This window comes from Cottoperca gobio, unplaced genomic scaffold, assembly GCF_900634415.1.
Source record: "Cottoperca gobio unplaced genomic scaffold, fCotGob3.1 fCotGob3_487arrow_ctg1, whole genome shotgun sequence".
NCBI lineage: Eukaryota > Metazoa > Chordata > Actinopteri > Perciformes > Bovichtidae > Cottoperca > Cottoperca gobio.
This window is the reverse complement of record NW_021167036.1, coordinates 69,344-91,693: the sequence shown is the minus strand read 5'-3', so window position 1 is coordinate 91,693 and position 22,350 is coordinate 69,344. Positions and strand designations below refer to the sequence as shown.

General features: G+C 41.8%; 1 protein-coding gene across 1 annotated transcript; it reads right to left on the bottom strand.

Annotated features, from left to right (window-relative positions):
• Nucleotides 1-9,690: 9,690 nt before the first annotated feature.
• On the bottom strand, nt 9,691-20,783 carry LOC115006121 (thioredoxin-related transmembrane protein 1). Its single transcript, XM_029428187.1, has 8 exons — nt 20,523-20,783; nt 20,041-20,156; nt 19,561-19,606; nt 12,606-12,734; nt 11,768-11,813; nt 11,242-11,343; nt 11,097-11,163; nt 9,691-10,971 (listed from the first exon to the last, which is right to left on the bottom strand). Exons 1-8 carry the CDS (start codon nt 20,714-20,716, stop codon nt 10,730-10,732), a joined length of 942 nt encoding a protein of 313 aa, XP_029284047.1. The 5' UTR covers nt 20,717-20,783; the 3' UTR covers nt 9,691-10,729.
• Between the last annotated feature and the right edge of the window lie 1,567 nt (nt 20,784-22,350).

Sequence of the window (22,350 nt, the reverse complement as noted above, 5' to 3'; positions counted from 1 at the left end):
GTTACAGAGGAGTCTCCTGCTGCTGGATGTTACAGAGGAGTCTCCTCCTGCTGGATGTTACAGAGGAGTCTCCTCCTGCTGGATGTTACAGAGGAGTCTCCTCCTCGTGGATGTTACAGAGGAGTCTCCTGCTGCTGGATGTTACAGAGGAGTCTCCTCCTGCTGGATGTTACAGAGGAGTCTCCTCCTCGTGGATGTTACAGAGGAGTCTCCTCCTGCTGGATGTTACAGAGGAGTCTCCTGCTGCTGGATGTTACAGAGGAGTCTCCTCCTTCTGGATGTTACAGAGGAGTCTCCTCCTGCTGGATGTTACAGAGGAGTCTCCTCCTGCTGGATGTTACAGAGGAGTCTCCTCCTGCTGGATGTTACAGAGGAGTCTCCTCCTGCTGGATGTTACAGAGGAGTCTCCTGCTGGATGTTACAGAGGAGTCTCCTCCTCGTGGATGTTACAGAGGAGTCTCCTCCTGCTGGATGTTACAGAGATGCAGCTTTAAGACTCTTCTGCGTTGGCTTCACTTCTCAGAGGTTTGTCGTAGAGTTTGTTTGTGTGTTTCTGGCTCCGAAGCTGCCGACCTCAAGTATCTGTAAATAATCCTCGTCTGTAGAAAAACAAACTTCTTTGTATCCGAGCTGCTGATAACCGGCCGCAGGTCAGAAGCCACTTCCTGCTAATTGTCGGGGAGATAAACTGGGCCAGGAAACTGGTGTGGAGGCGGAGCGGAGATGGTGGTAATATTTGAAATACCACATTTCAGATCCAACACAACATGTACAGCTCTGTGCTCTTTATGTTTGGAGCAACACAAAGCAGGCCCTGAGCAGCGGGGGTGTCGTGCCCTCCACTTTCTATTTCAGGGGGCAATTTTCTCCTCCGAAAACAAAAGGCTGCTTTTCAACGGTAGTTTTAGCTGCTGGCGGTCCAGATTTCCTGCTGAAGAGGAAACTCCCATCTGAATGCAGAGCTGCTCCACCTGCTGTCCTGCTGAACACAGCCGCAGGAACAGGAGAAGAAGCTGAGCACGAGATCTTATCCGATGGTCAAGGATAAGGTTTGAAATCCATTTCACCGCGGCTCAGGGACAATCCTGCTTTGCTATCTCGTGTGTGAACTCAGGAACGCATTACAAACAGTCCCTGGAACGACACGTGGAATAAACAGCGGGCCTAAACAGAACCAGATGTTCCTCGGCTCCGGGTTGAGCTGATCCCCGGCGTCACCGGGGGGAAAACCAGCTCCAGTTTTAGGCCTTAGCCAAACAGCTCTCTTCCTGTTCCTCACAGGAGCAACTTCTCCGATTCTGAGGCCCTTTATTCTGCTCGTGTGCTTTTACTCTGAAGGATATTAATGAAGTGAAGTGTTTGAAGTGACGCGGAGACGACGAGCTCTGAAGGAGAAGTCACCTCATTCAGCAAACTGTGACAAACTCACAACCTGCGTCTAAAATACAATCACAAACAATAGTTTACATTCTTCCTTTAGTCCTGTGTACTTAGTTGTGCAGAGATGTTACAGTAACAATCATGCTTACACATAACATTCACTAGCAACAGGTTTAGTTTCCATAAAATATCAACTAAAGCTTTATTTGCATGTTTGTGGTCGTGTGTAGTCAACTCAGAACTTTGTTAAGAGTTTTTTAAATATATATTATTGAGAGAATGTCTTTTTTATGATGAATACACGATCTGGACGTGAAACTCCAGAATATAATGGATGCAGGGAAAGTTTCCTCGTCATAGTTGGAGACAATAAGCCCCTTGATACTTCATGAGACTGAAGCAGCAACAACAGCCCATAGATCTGCAGATGAAACCCTGATGGTCGCGTTGGCAGCAGAAACGCTTTTGTTGTAACTCTAAACGTGTTCTGGGGAAGTTTGGAGGGATTAGTCTCCACAGATCTCATCGTTTATTCCTCTGACAGCGTTTCACTTTCAATTTATTAGATGATGCAAATATTTTCCTCTCGGGTGGAATCAGTTCCCAGGAGGACGTTTGGAAACAAAGAGTTTTTTGTGAGTCTCACGCCGACGTTAAGTCCAGACGCAGCGTCTTCCACGGGTCAAACCTGCAAACTGACTCGACATGGAGCTTCACTACAAAACCTTTAGCTTTGTGTCGATGCAGGAGATGAAGAGTCAGTAAAGAACCTTGAGACTCATGGATGATGCTTCTTATGCAACAATCACAAACACTCATGAGCTCCGGATGATATCTGCAGAATCAGGTCACACGTGTCACACAGCAGGAGGCGCGACGTGTTGTTCTCCACTGAGGTACGTGTTTAAAGTCTGTATACTAAGTCAAGTGACAGTGACTAATCAAAGTACCTGTAGCTGCTTTAGAAGAGACTCATCCTGTACATCGTCCCACATCCAGAGGGGTCATGACCCTGCCCCCCCCCCCACAGCCAACATGTCAACATGAGCCAAAACACAAATGTGATGGCAGATAATCATCTGTGTGCTGATCCCACTGAGCTTCAAAATAACCCTCAATCATCGCTCCACCGCGCCGGCAGGGACCGCAGCACCACTGAAATAACGGGCGACATTTAGCGCCCCAAACATCTCGTGCATCTGTCGAGCACGCTGAGGCTTTCATAGTTTCTCCACCCGCAGAGAAGACCAGGTTCCTCTTCTGGAAATAACCGGCTGTTAAAGCAGATGATGAGTTTAAATGTGCACTCGTTCTGTGGAGATGCAGAAGTGGGAATTTCCCACAAGACATTTAATGTGGGAATGTAGGGAAAGTGCACATAAACATAACATTACTCAAAACAAAGTCTGAGAGTTTCAGTTTTACTGTCAGAATGATGTTTACTGAAGAACGTTTTCAGACGGCAGGTTTCACAAGAAGTACCATGTGGAATATAGTTTATTTATACTTGTTTTGCACTAAACTACTAACTTCATTTAATGCAAAATCTACGAGAGGTTTCTGAATGAAAACAACAGTAAAAGCTGGAGTTTGGTGCAGCAGCGGTGCATCATGGGAGTTCTTCTCCCCTCCTCTCTCTGATTCAAAGGTTAAACATCAGAGTTTCTCCTGCACGCTGTTCGGCTGCCGCTAACGTTTCTCAGCTTGTTTCTCTGAGAACTTAAGATCCAGACGTCCAGGACTAAAATCCTTCATCCTTCAAATATAGAGTTAAAAACACCAGGATGTAGAAAGTGTCTTAAAACTGGATAAACAGTCGGTCTATGAAGCTTCTGGTTACAAACACAACGCTGACGCTGCTCAGAGGGGAGACGACGCCATGACAGGAGAGAGGAAACGTTACCTTCAGGGACATTACACATGTCTCTGTCTCACTACATATACAACACAGGACTGATGACACCATGACAGGAGAGAGAGGAAACGTTACCTTCAGGGACATTACACATGTCTCTGTCTCACTACATATACAACACAGGACTGATGACACCATGACAGGAGAGAGAGGAAACGTTACCTTCAGGGACATTACACATGTCTCTGTCTCACTACATATACAACACAGGACTGATGACACCATGACAGGAGAGAGAGGAAACGTTACCTTCAGGGAACATTACACATGTCTCTGTCTCACTACATATACAACACAGGACTGATGACACCATGACAGGAGAGAGGAAACGTTACCTTCAGGAACATTACACATGTCTCTGTCTCACTACATATACAACACAGGACTGATGACACCATGACAGGAGAGAGAGGAAACGTTACCTTCAGGGACATTACACATGTCTCTGTCTCACTACATATACAACACAGGACTGATGACACCATGACAGGAGAGAGAGGAAACGTTACCTTCAGGGACATTACACATGTCTCTGTCTCACTACATATACAACACAGGACTGATGACACCATGACAGGAGAGAGGAAACGTTACCTTCAGGAACATTACACATGTCTCTGTCTCACTACATATACAACACAGGACTGATGACACCATGACAGGAGAGAGAGGAAACGTTACCTTCAGGAACATTACACATGTCTCTGTCTCACTACATATACAACACAGGACTGATGACACCATGACAGGAGAGAGAGGAAACGTTACCTTCAGGGACATTACACATGTCTCTGTCTCACTACATATACAACACAGGACTGATGACACCATGACAGGAGAGAGAGGAAACGTTACCTTCAGGGACATTACACATGTCTCTGTCTCACTACATATACAACACAGGACTGATGACACCATGACAGGAGAGAGGAAACGTTACCTTCAGGAACATTACACATGTCTCTGTCTCACTACATATACAACACAGGACTGATGACACCATGACAGGTGAGAGAGGAAACGTTACCTTCAGGGACATTACACATGTCTCTGTCTCACTACATATACAACACAGGACTGATGACACCATGACAGGAGAGAGGAAACGTTACCTTCAGGAACATTACACATGTCTCTGTCTCACTACATATACAACACAGGACTGATGACACCATGACAGGAGAGAGAGGAAACGTTACCTTCAGGAACATTACACATGTCTCTGTCTCACTACATATACAACACAGGACTGATGACACCATGACAGGAGAGAGAGGAAACGTTACCTTCAGGAACATTACACATGTCTCTGTCTCACTACATATACAACACAGGACTGATGACACCATGACAGGAGAGAGAGGAAACGTTACCTTCAGGGACATTACACATGTCTCTGTCTCACTACATATACAACACAGGACTGATGACACCATGACAGGAGAGAGGAAACGTTACCTTCAGGGACATTACACATGTCTCTGTCTCACTACATATACAACACAGGACTGATGACGCCATGACAGGAGAGAGGAAACGTTACCTTCAGGAACATTACACATTTCTCTGTCTCACTACATATACAACACAGGACTGATGACACCATGACAGGAGAGAGAGGAAACGTTACCTTCAGGGACATTACACATGTCTCTGTCTCACTACATATACAACACAGGACTGATGACACCATGACAGGAGAGAGGAAACGTTACCTTCAGGAACATTATACATGTCTCTGTCTCACTACATATACAACACAGGACTGATGACACCATGACAGGAGAGAGGAAACGTTACCTTCAGGAACATTACACATGTCTCTGTCTCACTACATATACAACACAGGACTGATGACACCATGACAGGTGAGAGAGGAAACGTTACCTTCAGGGACATTACACATGTCTCTGTCTCACTACATATACAACACAGGACTGATGACACCATGACAGGAGAGAGAGGAAACGTTACCTTCAGGAACATTACACATGTCTCTGTCTCACTACATATACAACACAGGACTGATGACACCATGACAGGAGAGAGGAAACGTTACCTTCAGGGACATTACACATGTCTCTGTCTCACTACATATACAACACAGGACTGATGACACCATGACAGGAGAGAGAGGAAACGTTACCTTCAGGGACATTACACATGTCTCTGTCTCACTACATATACAACACAGGACTGATGACAGCATGACAGGAGAGAGGAAACGTTACCTTCAGGAACATTACACATGTCTCTGTCTCACTACATATACAACACAGGACTGATGACACCATGACAGGTGAGAGAGGAAACGTTACCTTCAGGGACATTACACATGTCTCTGTCTCACTACATATACAACACAGGACTGATGACACCATGACAGGGAGAGAGGAAACGTTACCTTCAGGAACATTATACATGTCTCTGTCTCACTACATATACAACACAGGACTGATGACACCATGACAGGAGAGAGAGGAAACGTTACCTTCAGGAACATTATACATGTCTCTGTCTCACTACATATACAACACAGGACTGATGACACCATGACAGCTGAGAGAGAGGATATATATATATATATATATATATTGTGTATATATATATATATATATATACTTTCCTCTGTTGTCAGTCTGGATCTGCAGCCGAGCTGCTTCAAAGGTTTTGCTCACAGATTATGAAATGTGACACCAACACATTGTCCGGGCTGCAGGCTGAGCTGACACTGATTAAACTGTGCAGCACATCAGTCGCTCAGTGTTGTCTCCCTGTGAAGTTCATAGACTCCTCTTTAGACGCTGCAGTCAGAGGCTGATGAACTCTGAGGTGATTCATCAGGTCACTTCACTGATCTATGGACATGCACTTACTTCTCTTCTCTTTCAAATTGCACAGAGGAAATTCTTTCACAGCTTTTAGTGAAACATCTCAACAACTATTGGATGAATTTGGATGACATGTGTACTCAGAGTCACTTTCCCCTCAGGAGGAATTGTTGTTCAAATGTCTTCAGCTTCTGTTGACCACAGAGATTATTTCAGGCTTCTAACCGAACACACACTGACTCCAGACGAGGGACAGGAAGTGCACAAATGCTGAGTCACGTCTTGGTTTGAGGACTCATTGCTGCAGAGCCAGTAACCCTCCCATCAGCCCCAGCTGTTCTTTGTTTTTAGTGCTTATTAGCTAACGTTAGCATGCTAACATGGTAATATAAGATGGTGAGCATGTTAGCATTTAGCTCACAGTTAACACACAGTCTAAATGTACTTCATGTAAATGTATTAAACAAGTGTGTTTGTATCACTAATGAATACATGTAAGAGAGCTTCTTTGTACACGACTGTACTGGTATACTGGTCGTGTAGTACTGCATCATGTCATATTTATATTTGTAAATATAAAGTATTTGTGTTGTCTTTTGTAAAAAGTGTCAAATAAATGTAGTGCAGTAAAAAGTACAATGTGTCCCGTCATGAGATGCAGTGAAGTTAAAGTGTAAAGTAGCAGAAAAGAAAAGTAAAGTTCCTCAAACTTGTACTTGAGTAAATGTACTGCTGACAAACGAAGCATCGCCCCGTCCTGCAGTCGAGGCGCCTGCAGATACACTTAAAGAGGAACCCCCATCCACACACACACACACACACACACACACACACACACACAGGTGCCTGAATTCCGAAACTCCCAGGAGGCATCTGTGCAGCGTCTGCACCAAGACGCTCCTCCTGCAGCATGTGGAGGATTCATCTCTCCATCCTCCCCACAGCTGAGGGTCGCCTCGAGGTCAGAGGTCAGAGGTCAGGTGTGTGGGAGGGGGGTCTCCTCCAAGGATTAGCTTCCAGCTCAGGAGCTTTTAAACTGAAATGTGTCCTGGCTTTGTTTATTTATTACATGTGCAGAAAATTAATACAAATCTGAATTCAATGTGTGAAGATAGAAACATATGAAGCACAACGTACGTAACCAACGGCAACAAAAGAACAAACTCTTGGATTTAAAACAGATAAAAAGTGCAAAATAAATGTCAGAACAAATATAAAGCAGCACAATATAAATATGCACAAACATAACGTGTCTGATGTGGACTTTAAAACATGGCGAATATAAAAAACAAAGCGTATGGACTGCAGTCACAGTCGGAGACGACTTCTCTTCTCGCTCCTCCTGTTGAGCGTGCAGAACAGATTTCACGCTCTGCGTGGAGACACATTCCTGCGCGTCGGCTCAGATCCAGCCTCCAAATGCAGGACAGGCCGTGACCTGTTCCCCGCTCCCCGACACGCTGCACCTCCCTGCTCACCTCGCCTTCTTCTCTCACTGCTCACTTATCAAATGCAGAAATGACTGTCATCTCGCAGTTCTTCTGCAGGTTTGTTTTCCTTCTCTTACGCTCGTAACTAAACACTTTTAAACTCCCAAAGTATTTCAAAGAAGCTTTACAGAGTTTACAAACCTGAGGAACAACAGCTCACCTGGGGGTGTGTGAGGCGGCGCCTGCAGGTCCAGACATGCTGAGAAACGTTCAGGTTCCACAGAGCGCTGCGTTTGAGAGACGCACTTAGACAACAGAAGAGTTTGACAAGTAACAGTCCAAGAGGACTGAAAGTCTTTACACAACTCACTGGCTTGTTCAGGGACGTTGATGTGAAGGTGCACCTTCGTACAACAACAACGTTCTTTCAGTTAAAGGTTTAATACGTAACTCTCCCTGTGTTGTACATGTGGCGGAGCAGCATCTGATCTCAGTCCCTCAGTGATTCAACTCCCACAGCGCTGAAGTGTCCTCCTCTGCTGAGAGGACACAAACAACACCAGCAGCTGATCGTGGAGCTGCAACAATCCATCAACACTAAATGTTGTTTACAGCCTCTCACAACAGAGATCTGCTGCTTCTCTGTTTCACATCAACAAAGGTTAAAACATCACGGTAAACTGAAGGTCGGGAGCATGTTGATGATGTGGACGCAACAGGAAGCTCTGCAGGATCCTTCATATAGTTCATATAGTTCATATAATAGTTCATATAATAGTTCATATAATAGTTCATATAGTTCATATAATAGTTCATATAATAGTTCGTTCATATAGTTCATATAGTTCATATAATAGTTCATATAGTCATATAATAGTTCATATAGTTTAAAGAGGTGGCGTGAAGCAATGACTGATTGTTAATAAGCAGCTTGTGTTTCAAGTTATAGAAACCACCTCATGAAGCCAAATCATTCATTTTTCTTCCAGTTGAGTTTTAATTTAGCAACTAAATAAAGTAAGTATTACAGTTTCTATCTAAAAGAAAGACAGTAATGTTACTTAACTTATAAAGAATAAACATTTAGAGGACAAACTGTGAGATAACAAGATAACATGAAGGCTTCAGGGTCCAGAACGTGCTGCACTTCTGCCTCTTGTGGACAAAGTTAGTATCACAACAACAACAACAACAAAGAGAATTTAAATCACAGATGAATATTGTTTAAAAGGAACTGAAGTACCTGTTAAACAGGAGACACACACACACACACACACAACACACACACACACACACACCACACACCCCACACACACACACACACACAGACACACACACACACACACACACACCTCAGATAATGAATCACATTAAAAGTCTCATTTGGCCCTCAGGGCTTCCGTACTTATGTGTTTTTATACAGCACATTAAATGTTTATATTTTAGGGCTAAAATATAAAACTAAATAAAATATAACATAAAGTAATATAAATGATATTAATAATGAATAAACTGAATTTATACATGAATGTTATGTAAAACTGTAATTAAAGTATATAAAAGGTGTTTATACACATATATATTATATACCTGATATTATTTTACATCCTATTTAACTTTGTTGAAAACAAACAAACATTTAGTTTGAGCCACGATGAGAGAGAGACCTCTGCTGGACCTTCTCAGGCTTTACATGCTTTTAGATTTATATCATTAAACTTTGTGATGAATTTATTTATAAACTTCTTTATAATCTTCTGTGACCCTCAACTGCATCATGTGACCCTGTGGAGGCCCCGAGCCGTACGTTGGGAAACATCGGTATCAACAATATCAGACTTTATATTAAATAATGTACTTTTACTTTTACTTAAACAGAACTTACTGGAAATTAAATATTGACTTTGTTTAATTAGTATTTTTATTAATGTTGTTTTTCAGGATGTTCTACGCACCGAAGAATATAAATATAAATATCTGACGTCTGACGCAACAAATCCTTTACACACACACACACACACACACACACACACACACACACACACACACACACACACACACACACACACACACACACACACACACACACACACACACACACACACAAATAGCACTCGTTACAAAGTGTAACCTCAAAAGTTAGGGTTTATTTTTGACATTTTGAGCATAAAAAGATTAAATAAAGTATTTAAAGAAGATTAAAGCCCCCCCCCCTCTCGGAGTTTAACGTTGTATAAAAATGTCCCCACTTTGTTCCTGTTCTCAGCATGCAAACACTGTTCTGCAGACATCAGGCTCTTTAATCAAACGTCCTTTAATAATTAGAGAATCACACGTAAACATTAGTACAAAGTAAATCAAGCGTCGTACCGGAGCGTTCCCGTGACGCACTGACGGAGATCTAAAGGTTTATTCCGTACGATTCATGAAATGAAGACCTGATTACCATCCAGGGAGACTTCTCCGTCTTTATTAGCGATATGATTGATCTGCCGATTACTTTCTAACTGAATCGATAAACAGTTTGGTTTCTACAAACTTTATTTTATAATGTATTTTTACAGATTTCTCAAAGTGGAGCCGACGTCTTTAAATGTTTCCTCATTAACGTCTGCAGGACACGAGTCACAGGAAGCTGCTTCCAACACGTTTCCTTCTGCTGCTCCTTCACATTAAAAGCATCCACCTGGAGAAACGCAGCGGAGCTTTATTGTGAAGGAGGGACAGGAAGGTGTCGCCGGGAGTCGATCGTTACAAACACTTTGGGGCTTTTTCACGCCACACTGAAGACGGTGGGAGTAAAACAACAAACAGACAGGATGAAGACATCAGCTGAGCAGGAACAACACGCCGGGATAATAATGAGAAAATAAAACACATATCTTTAAAAAACGATGCATAACACAAACAACGCTGCAGAATCCAGCTGGCCCGCACCTCATACCTAAACCTCAGGCGGCGTCTCCTCGCCGCACGTGGACACGGAGTGTTTCTGCTTCCTCCAGGTGGAGCCGGCTGCTCAGGTGGAGAGTCTGAAGAGCTCCCGTTAAGAGACGAGGGAGAAGGAAAGAAGCGAGGTGTTTCTGAGGAGGGGGGGGGCGGGGACTCCCTACTGTAAACACTGCTGCTGCTCCGACGCCACGACGCTCCTCTCTAGACGAGGACGAGAGTCTCTAAGCGTCTTCTTCGTCGTCCTCGTCCTGCGCCTCGCGGTTGCCCACCACCCTCTTCCTCAGAGCTTCATCGGGGAGTCCCTTTGGCTCCGGGCGGCCCTCGGGGGAGCCCCTCCTCCTCCTCCTCCACACCTCGTCCTGGTCGTCGTCTTCTTCCTCATCATCGTCGTCTTCCTCGCCGTCGGCCTCGTGCTCGTCCTCCTGCCGCTGGATTAGCCGCGCCTGCTCCAGAGTCTGCTTCTCTGCAGAGCAACAGTCAGTGACAAGTTTTAACATCTGATGACGGGTCAGTGCGTCTCCAGCTGATGTGCACGTTAAGATGAATGTTTAATAAACACTATTTATTATGATCTCATATGAAACTCACTCTGGTAATAATCCGAAGAAGAAAAGCGCCGTGAGGGGAACGCAAAGTCTGCGATGAACACGAGCAGCTGCAGAGAGAAGACGTGCAGTTTGTACTTGACTTGTATAGTTTACTGTTATTAATAATCACAAGTGTTGGTGCTCACCAGTCCCAACGCCAGGCCGGACAACAGCGTGGCGAGGCCGAAGATGACGTAAGACCCCCACACAGGAATCCCCAGCTGGTCCGTCATGTAGTTGTGACAACGCTGCGAACACAAACATTTCACTTGAGGCTGTAAAAGGAACGTTAATGAACTTCACTGATGGATCAGGATCAACGACTGAACTGTTTGACACCAAAGACAGAAAGAAAATCAGACTATAATATATATATATATATATATATATATATATATATATATATACACACATTACATTACATATATATATATATATATATATATATATATATACACACATTACATTACATATATATATATATATATACACACATTACATTACATATATATATATATATATATATATATACACACACACATTACATTACATATATATATATATATATATATACACACACACACACATACATATAATATATATATATATATATATAATATATAATATATCTCATATAAAACCTCCAACATGTTGACAGAAATCTTCACTTACCCGGATAAACATCGAGAGCTTGAACAGAGCCGACATGGAATTCATTCTGCAGGAGGAAACGACAGTGTGAGAGTTACTGTGACACTGCAGAGCTCAAACATATACAATAATACTTATAATAATAAGGAGACGGGTTCAGTCTGATGTTATTCACATGCGATACAAAGACTGAGAAATGTTTCCTGGTGTTTCAGACGAGCCTCTTTCATCACGACGTGTAATAAAAACGTTTGATAGAAAGATAAACTGACTTTATTCATCACTAACTGGGAATTCTTGTGTTTCAGGTTATCAGGAAACAATACACAGTAAATATCAAGACAAGATATAAATCTACAGAATATCTAAAGAATAAACTGCATAAAAGACAAGAATATAACAAACTACAATACGAACATAGTAAAGTAGCTGCAGCTTTTTATTTGAATGCAATAAAGAGTTAAAGACGGAGCAGAACAGTTCAAGAGAAAAGAATCAGATTAATCTTATTAAGTCTTTACATTTTACTCACTACAAGTCAAATAGTTTTCTCTTAATCTCGTCAGTTGCTTCACATTTAGTCTCAGTCTGGTGACAAATGTCCTTTTAAATCATCAGATTATATATAATTAAAAGTACCGTCTCTTTGATACGTATATATTTGACTCTTTCATTTCTTTATTCTGTTGGTTACGTATGTTACGTTGTTGGAGGAGCAATAAAGCTTTGAAACGATCAGACGTAATAAGATTTATTCTCTGATGACGAACACGTTTTATTACTGATTTAATAACTAGTCACCCCTGAGGAACACCGTCACCATGGTGATCCTCCTGTCCGTGACGCTGTGAATACTCACAGGAAGGAAGACGGGCCGAACCAGGAGGAGATGGGCTCCACCGCACTCCACTTCTGCTCGTCCACGAAGCTGAGGAAGTCGTCTTTGGTGCGAGCGCCCTGGTACTTCCTGAAGACGCCGTCTTTACAGCTGCAGCACACACAAAACATTCACAAATCAAAGTGTGTCGACACATGAATCCTGTTAGTGTTGACTAGCATCATCACATCTAGTGTAGCATCATCACATCTAGTGTGTAGCATCATCACATCTAGTGTAGCATCATCACATCTAGTGTGTAGCATCATCACATCTAGTGTGTAGCATCATCACATCTAGTGTAGCATCATCACATCTAGTGTGTAGCATCATCACATCTAGTGTGTAGCATCACATCTAGTGTGTAGCATCACATCTAGTGTGTAGCATCATCACATCTAGTGTAGCATCATCACATCTAGTGTGTAGCATCATCACATCTAGTGTGTAGCATCATCACATCTAGTGTAGCATCATCACATCTAGTGTAGCATCATCACATCTAGTGTGTAGCATCATCACATCTAGTGTGTAGCATCATCACATCTAGTGTGTAGCATCATCACATCTAGTGTAGCATCATCACATCTAGTGTGTAGCATCATCACATCTAGTGTGTAGCATCATCACATCTAGTGTAGCATCATCACATCTAGTGTGTAGCATCATCACATCTAGTGTAGCATCATCACATCTAGTGTGTAGCATCATCACATCTAGTGTGTAGCATCATCACATCTAGTGTAGCATCATCACATCTAGTGTGTAGCATCATCACATCTAGTGTAGCATCATCACATCTAGTGTAGCATCATCACATCTAGTGTAGCATCATCACATCTAGTGTGTAGCATCATCACATCTAGTGTGTAGCATCATCACATCTAGTGTGTAGCATCATCACATCTAGTGTAGCATCATCACATCTAGTGTGTAGCATCATCACATCTAGTGTGTAGCATCATCACATCTAGTGTAGCATCATCACATCTAGTGGTAGCATCATCACATCTAGTGTGTAGCATCATCACATCTAGTGTGTAGCATCATCACATCTAGTGTGTAGCATCATCACATCTAGTGTGTAGCATCATCACATCTAGTGTGTAGCATCATCACATCTAGTGTGTAGCATCATCACATCTAGTGTAGCATCATCACATCTAGTGTGTAGCATCATCACATCTAGTGTGTAGCATCATCACATCTAGTGTGTAGCATCATCACATCTAGTGTAGCATCATCACATCTAGTGTGTAGCATCATCACATCTAGTGTGTAGCATCATCACATCTAGTGTGTAGCATCATCACATCTAGTGTAGCATCATCACATCTAGTGTGTAGCATCATCACATCTAGTGTGTAGCATCATCACATCTAGTGTGTAGCATCATCACATCTAGTGTAGCATCATCACATCTAGTGTGTAGCATCATCACATCTAGTGTGTAGCATCATCACATCTAGTGTGTAGCATCATCACATCTAGTGTGTAGCATCATCACATCTAGTGTGTAGCATCATCACATCTAGTGTGTAGCATCATCACATCTAGTGTAGCATCATCACATCTAGTGTGTAGCATCATCACATCTAGTGTGTAGCATCATCACATCTAGTGTGTAGCATCATCACATCTAGTGTAGCATCATCACATCTAGTGTGTAGCATCATCACATCTAGTGTGTAGCATCATCACATCTAGTGTAGCATCATCACATCTAGTGTAGCATCATCACATCTAGTGTGTAGCATCATCACATCTAGTGTGTAGCATCATCACATCTAGTGTGTAGCATCATCACATCTAGTGTAGCATCATCACATCTAGTGTGTAGCATCATCACATCTAGTGTAGCATCATCACATCTAGTGTGTAGCATCATCACATCTAGTGTAGCATCATCACATCTAGTGTAGCATCATCACATCTAGTGTGTAGCATCATCACATCTAGTGTGTAGCATCATCACATCTAGTGTAGCATCATCACATCTAGTGTGTAGCATCATCACATCTAGTGTGTAGCATCATCACATCTAGTGTAGCATCATCACATCTAGTGTGTAGCATCACCACATCTAGTGTGTAGCATCATCACATCTAGTGTGTAGTATCATCACATCTAGTGTGTAGCATCATCACATCTAGTGTAGCATCATCACATCTAGTGTGTAGCATCATCACATCTAGTGTGTAGCATCATCACATCTAGTGTGTAGCATCATCACATCTAGTGTGTAGCATCATCACATCTAGTGTAGCATCATCACATCTAGTGTAGCATCATCACATCTAGTGTGTAGCATCATCACATCTAGTGTAGCATCATCACATCTAGTGTGTAGCATCATCACATCTAGTGTAGCATCATCACATCTAGTGTAGCATCATCACATCTAGTGTGTAGCATCATCACATCTAGTGTGTAGCATCATCACATCTAGTGTAGCATCATCACATCTAGTGTAGCATCATCACATCTAGTGTGTAGCATCATCACATCTAGTGTGTAGCATCATCACATCTAGTGTAGCATCATCACATCTAGTGTGTAGCATCACCACATCTAGTGTGTAGCATCATCACATCTAGTGTGTAGTATCATCACATCTAGTGTGTAGCATCATCACATCTAGTGTAGCATCATCACATCTAGTGTGTAGCATCATCACATCTAGTGTGTAGCATCATCACATCTAGTGTGTAGCATCATCACATCTAGTGTGTAGCATCATCACATCTAGTGTAGCATCATCACATCTAGTGTGTAGCATCATCACATCTAGTGTAGCATCATCACATCTAGTGTGTAGTATCATCACATCTAGTGTGTAGCATCATCACATCTAGTGTAGCATCATCACATCTAGTGTGTAGCATCATCACATCTAATGTAGCATCATCACATCTAGTGTGTAGCATCATCACATCTAATGTGTAGCATCATCACATCTAGTGTAGCATCATCACATCTAGTGTGTAGCATCATCACATCTAGTGTGTAGCATCATCACATCTAGTGTAGCATCATCACATCTAGTGTAGCATCATCACATCTAGTGTGTAGCATCATCACATCTAGTGTAGCATCATCACATCTAGTGTGTAGCATCATCACATCTAGTGTGTAGCATCATCACATCTAGTGTAGCATCATCACATCTAGTGTAGCATCATCACATCTAGTGTGTAGCATCATCACATCTAGTGTAGCATCATCACATCTAGTGTAGCATCATCACATCTAGTGTAGCATCATCACATCTAGTGTGTAGCATCATCACATCTAGTGTGTAGCATCATCACATCTAGTGTGTAGCATCATCACATCTAGTGTGTAGCATCATCACATCTAGTGTGTAGCATCATCACATCTAGTGTAGCATCATCACATCTAGTGTGTAGCATCATCACATCTAGTGTGTAGCATCATCACATCTAGTGTAGCATCATCACATCTAGTGTGTAGCATCATCACATCTAGTGTGTAGCATCATCACATCTAGTGTAGCATCATCACATCTAGTGTGTAGCATCATCACATCTAGTGTGTAGCATCATCACATCTAGTGTAGCATCATCACATCTAGTGTGTAGCATCATCACATCTAGTGTAGCATCATCACATCTAGTGTGTAGCATCATCACATCTAGTGTAGCATCATCACATCTAGTGTGTAGCATCATCACATCTAGTGTAGCATCATCACATCTAGTGTAGCATCATCACATCTAGTGTGTAGCATCATCACATCTAGTGTAGTAGCATCATCACATCTAGTGTAGCATCATCACATCTAGTGTGTAGCATCATCACATCTAGTGTAGCATCATCACATCTAGTGTGTAGTATCATCACATCTAGTGTGTAGCATCATCACATCTAGTGTGTAGTATCATCACATCTAGTGTGTAGCATCATCACATCTAGTGTGTAGCATCATCACATCTAGAGTGTAGCATCATCACATCTAGTGTGTAGCATCATCACATCTAGTGTAGCATCATCACATCTAGTGTGTAGCATCATCACATCTAGTGTGTAGCATCATCACATCTAGTGTAGCATCATCACATCTAGTGTGTAGCATCATCACATCTAGTGTGTAGCATCATCACATCTAGTGTGTAGCATCATCACATCTAGTGTGTAGCATCATCACATCTAGTGTGTAGCATCATCACATCTAGTGTGTAGCATCATCACATCTAGTGTGTAGCATCATCACATCTAGTGTGTAGCATCATCACATCTAGTGTGTAGCATCATCACATCTAGTGTAGCATCATCACATCTAGTGTGTAGCATCATCACATCTAGTGTGTAGCATCATCACATCTAGTGTGTAGCATCATCACATCTAGTGTGTAGCATCATCACATCTAGTGTGTAGCATCATCACATCTAGTGTGTAGCATCATCACATCTAGTGTGTAGCATCATCACATCTAGTGTGTAGCATCATCACATCTAGTGTGTAGCATCATCACATCTAGTGTGTAGCATCATCACATCTAGTGTAGCATCATCACATCTAGTGTGTAGCATCATCACATCTAGTGTGTAGCATCATCACATCTAGTGTAGCATCATCACATCTAGTGTGTAGCATCATCACATCTAGTGTGTAGCATCATCACATCTAGTGTGTAGCATCATCACATCTAGGTGTAGCATCATCACATCTAGTGTGTAGCATCATCACATCTAGTGTGTAGCATCATCACATCTAGTGTAGCATCATCACATCTAGTGTGTAGCATCATCACATCTAGTGTGTAGCATCATCACATCTAGTGTGTAGCATCATCACATCTAGTGTGTAGCATCATCACATCTAGTGTGTAGCATCATCACATCTAGTGTGTAGCATCATCACATCTAGTGTGTAGCATCATCACATCTAGTGTAGCATCATCACATCTAGTGTGTAGCATCATCACATCTAGTGTGTAGCATCATCACATCTAGTGTGTAGCATCATCACATCTAGTGTAGCATCATCACATCTAGTGTGTAGCATCATCACATCTAGTGTGTAGCATCATCACATCTAGTGTGTAGCATCATCACATCTAGTGTTAGCATCATCACATCTAGTGTGTAGCATCATCACATCTAGTGTGTAGCATCATCACATCTAGTGTGTAGCATCATCACATCTAGTGTGTAGCATCATCACATCTAGTGTAGCATCATCACATCTAGTGTGTAGCATCATCACATCTAGTGTGTAGCATCATCACATCTAGTGTGTAGCATCATCACATCTAGGTGTAGCATCATCACATCTAGTGTGTAGCATCATCACATCTAGTGTAGCATCATCACATCTAGTGTGTAGCATCATCACATCTAGTGTGTAGCATCATCACATCTGTAGCATCATCACATCTAGTGTGTAGCATCATCACATCTAGTGTGTAGCATCATCACATCTAGTGTGTAGCATCATCACATCTAGAGTGTAGCATCATCACATCTAGTGTGTAGCATCATCACATCTAGTGTGTAGCATCATCACATCTAGTGTAGCATCATCACATCTAGTGTGTAGCATCATCACATCTAGTGTGTAGCATCATCACATCTAGTGTAGCATCATCACATCTAGTGTAGCATCATCACATCTAGTGTGTAGCATCATCACATCTAGTGTAGCATCATCACATCTAGTGTAGCATCATCACATCTAGTGTGTAGCATCATCACATCTAGTGTGTAGCATCATCACATCTAGTGTAGCATCATCACATCTAGTGTAGCATCATCACATCTAGTGTGTAGCATCATCACATCTAGTGTGTAGCATCATCACATCTAGTGTAGCATCATCACATCTAGTGTGTAGCATCATCACATCTAGTGTGTAGCATCATCACATCTAGTGTAGCATCATCACATCTAGTGTAGCATCATCACATCTAGTGTGTAGCATCATCACATCTAGTGTAGCATCATCACATCTAGTGTAGCATCATCACATCTAGTGTAGCATCATCACATCTAGTGTAGCATCATCACATCTAGTGTAGCATCATCACATCTAGTGTGTAGCATCATCACATCTAGTGTGTAGCATCATCACATCTAGTGTAGCATCATCACATCTAGTGTGTAGCATCATCACATCTAGTGTAGCATCATCACATCTAGTGTGTAGCATCATCACATCTAGTGTAGCATCATCACATCTAGTGTGTAGCATCATCACATCTAGTGTGTAGCATCATCACATCTAGTGTGTAGTATCATCACATCTAGTGTGTAGCATCAAGTATTTAGCTACAAGCTGAAGTTTGTAGAGAAAAAGAAACAGAAACTGCAGCACACGGTTTGTTGTGGTTCTGTTATTGATCATCTTGCATTCACAGATGGAAGCATGCTAAACTATCAGGCGACACATTAACAAAATATTCTACATTTTTGAGAATCAATTAAACATTTAAGTTATTTATATTTAAAAAAAATACAAATCTTTCACTGGGTCCAATTTAAAAAAGGAAAATCTTTCTTTGTTTTGTGCAGTTTTATTACTGATTACAACATGTTTTAATCGTAGTTTAGAGAAAACAACTTCTGTTATATTTTCTCCATTCCTTGAAACGCTACAGATAAATAAGAGATAGATGAATCAATAAACATTAGTTTCACCCCTTGACTGAAAATACTTATGAAATATGAATGCATTAAAACTTTAAATGTGTATTCATGCTCACAAATGAGACGTTTCTTCCCTTATAGATGATTATGTTAAACACAAGATAGTCTTTTCAGAAAGGTAACGTGACAGAGACTTGATGATGATAAAGGTACTCGAGATGCTAAACTTAATTAAAGCCACTACTTTATTTTCTTTCATGCACATCCGACCACAAGCAGCCGCACACAAGAGGAAGCGATAAAAACCACAGAATTGCTCAGAACTTACTGGTAAATAGTAGGAAGTGAAGTGATGATGAATCTCCCGCTCAGACCTTATAGGGAGGAGAAACATGAACACAGTAAACTAAAGTAACACGGAGGTGAAAAGCACTTTGTTAAAGCTGCTGCAGATCTTTCAGGTTGGATATATGATGTCTTCAGTTAATATTTAGAGTCTGTATGTGACCTCTGCTTCTTTAAACTCGTGCAGTTTTCCTATAATAAAAGGATATTTAACTTGTAAATAACATCTTTTGCAGAGTAAACTGATGCATCTACAGATCTGGGAGCAACTATCTGGTGTTTTTATTCCTCATTAAGTGGATTTATGAAATGCTTTCAAAACTCATCGACTTATTATCTTATATATCCTGAAATTCAAGCACTTTTCAAGGATTTCCAGCACCCATAGGATCCCTGTGCATTACATACAATCCCTGTTTTGTCATGCATGTAGGAGCACAGAGCAGAGGAGCTGCAAACCTACCGGGCTGCTCTGTCACGTCCACCTTGGCTATGTTGACCCCCATGTCCTCCCCCCAGTCCGCGAACTCCTTCCACGCCGGCTGGAGCTGCTGGCACGCCGGGCACCAGGGCGCGTAGCTGAGGGGGGTCAAGTTTCACAAGTAAAGCCTCAAATAAACTGCACAATCACTTACATTAACGTGGAGACAATCAACCAACTACACGCTGAAACGACCCGAGTGTGTACTTTAATAGTTAGCATAGCAAACTAGCTAGCTAACTCTGTGGTAAGCTGGTTAGCTCACTAAAGATGGCAGCTGTTAGCTTAGCTTTAGCAACTTGTCAGTACTAAATGGAGACAGATTAAGATAATAAACAGATAACATATATAATTTAAGCTTGAATTTAAACGGACGCCGGATATTATGTTTCTACAAGCTCAAAACAGCTAACTGACAGGCTAGTTAGCTGTTAGCATGAGCCATTAGCAGGCAGGGCACTGACAATTCAATCATCCATTCTCCTGTCAGGATTTCCTCCCAGGTCCCGTCGGTCACTTCTCTGAGACTGTCCTGCTTTGCCGAGACTGGAAGCGGCGTTAAAAACACCACCAGGAACAAACAGCAAATCCATGAGCGATGTTTTATAAAAGAAAACATTGTTGAGCTTCTGTTGCTACTAGCTAGCAAACACGCCATGTCTGTTAGAGCCGAGCCCGCTCACTTCCGTTATTACGTCCGAGTCAGGCGGGGAGTCCCAACTGCTGAGAGGCTATTTAGTGATTAAAGATTATATTTATCTTTTATAACTCGTCTTCTGTCAGACTGATGTAAAGAAAACATGTGTTCAGACACATGAGAGTGTGTGTTTGTAACTGTGTGTGTAGATGTAAACTCTCCACAGCTACATTACATAACGCCTCATGTACATATTAAACACTTGTAATATAAACTGTGTTGATGTGAGTCATGAAGTGGGGAAGCTTCATGATATCTGTTAGTTACATGTTTGACCCTGTTCACCTGTAGTGTGTACAACATGTATGACTCTGTTCACCTGTAGTGTGTACAACATGTATGACTCTGTTCACCTGTAGTGTGTACAACATGTATGACTCTGTTCACCTGTAGTGTGTACAACATGTATGACTCTGTTCACCTGTAGTGTGTACAACATGTATGACCATGTTCACCTGTAGTGTGTACAACATGTATGACTCTGTTCACCTGTAGTGTGTACAACATGTATGACTCTGTTCACCTGTAGTGTGTACAACATGTATGACTCTGTTCACCTGTAGTGTGTACAACATGTATGACCCTGTTCACCTGTAGTGTGTACAACATGTATGACCATGTTCACCTGTAGTGTGTACAACATGTATGACTCTGTTCACCTGTAGTGTGTACAACATGTATGACCCTGTTCACCTGTAGTGTGTACAACATGTATGACCATGTTCACCTGTAGTGTGTACAACATGTATGACTCTGTTCACCTGTAGTGTGTACAACATGTATGACTCTGTTCACCTGTAGTGTGTACAACATGTATGACTCTGTTCACCTGTAGTGTGTACAACATGTATGACTGTTCACCTGTAGTGTGTACAACATGTATGACTCTGTTCACCTGTAGTGTGTACAACATGTATGACTCTGTTCACCTGTAGTGTGTACAACATGTATGACTCTGTTCACCTGTAGTGTGTACAACATGTATGACTCTGTTCACCTGTAGTGTGTACAACATGTATGACTCTGTTCACCTGTAGTGTGTACAACATGTATGACTGTTCACCTGTAGTGTGTACAACATGTATGACTCTGTTCACCTGTAGTGTGTACAACATGTATGACTCTGTTCACCTGTAGTGTGTACAACATGTATGACTCTGTTCACCTGTAGTGTGTACAACATGTATGACCCTGTTCACCTGTAGTGTGTACAACATGTATGACCCTGTTCACCTGTAGTGTGTACAACATGTATGACCCTGTTCACCTGTAGTGTGTACAACATGTATGACTCTGTTCACCTGTAGTGTGTACAACATGTATGACTCTGTTCACCTGTAGTGTGTACAACATGTATGACCCTGTTCACCTGTAGTGTGTACAACATGTATGACCCTGTTCACCTGTAGTGTGTACAACATGTATGACTCTGTTCACCTGTAGTGTGTACAACATGTATGACTCTGTTCACCTGTAGTGTGTACAACATGTATGACTCTGTTCACCTGTAGTGTGTACAACATGTATGACTCTGTTCACCTGTAGTGTGTACAACATGTATGACTCTGTTCACCTGTAGTGTGTACAACATGTAT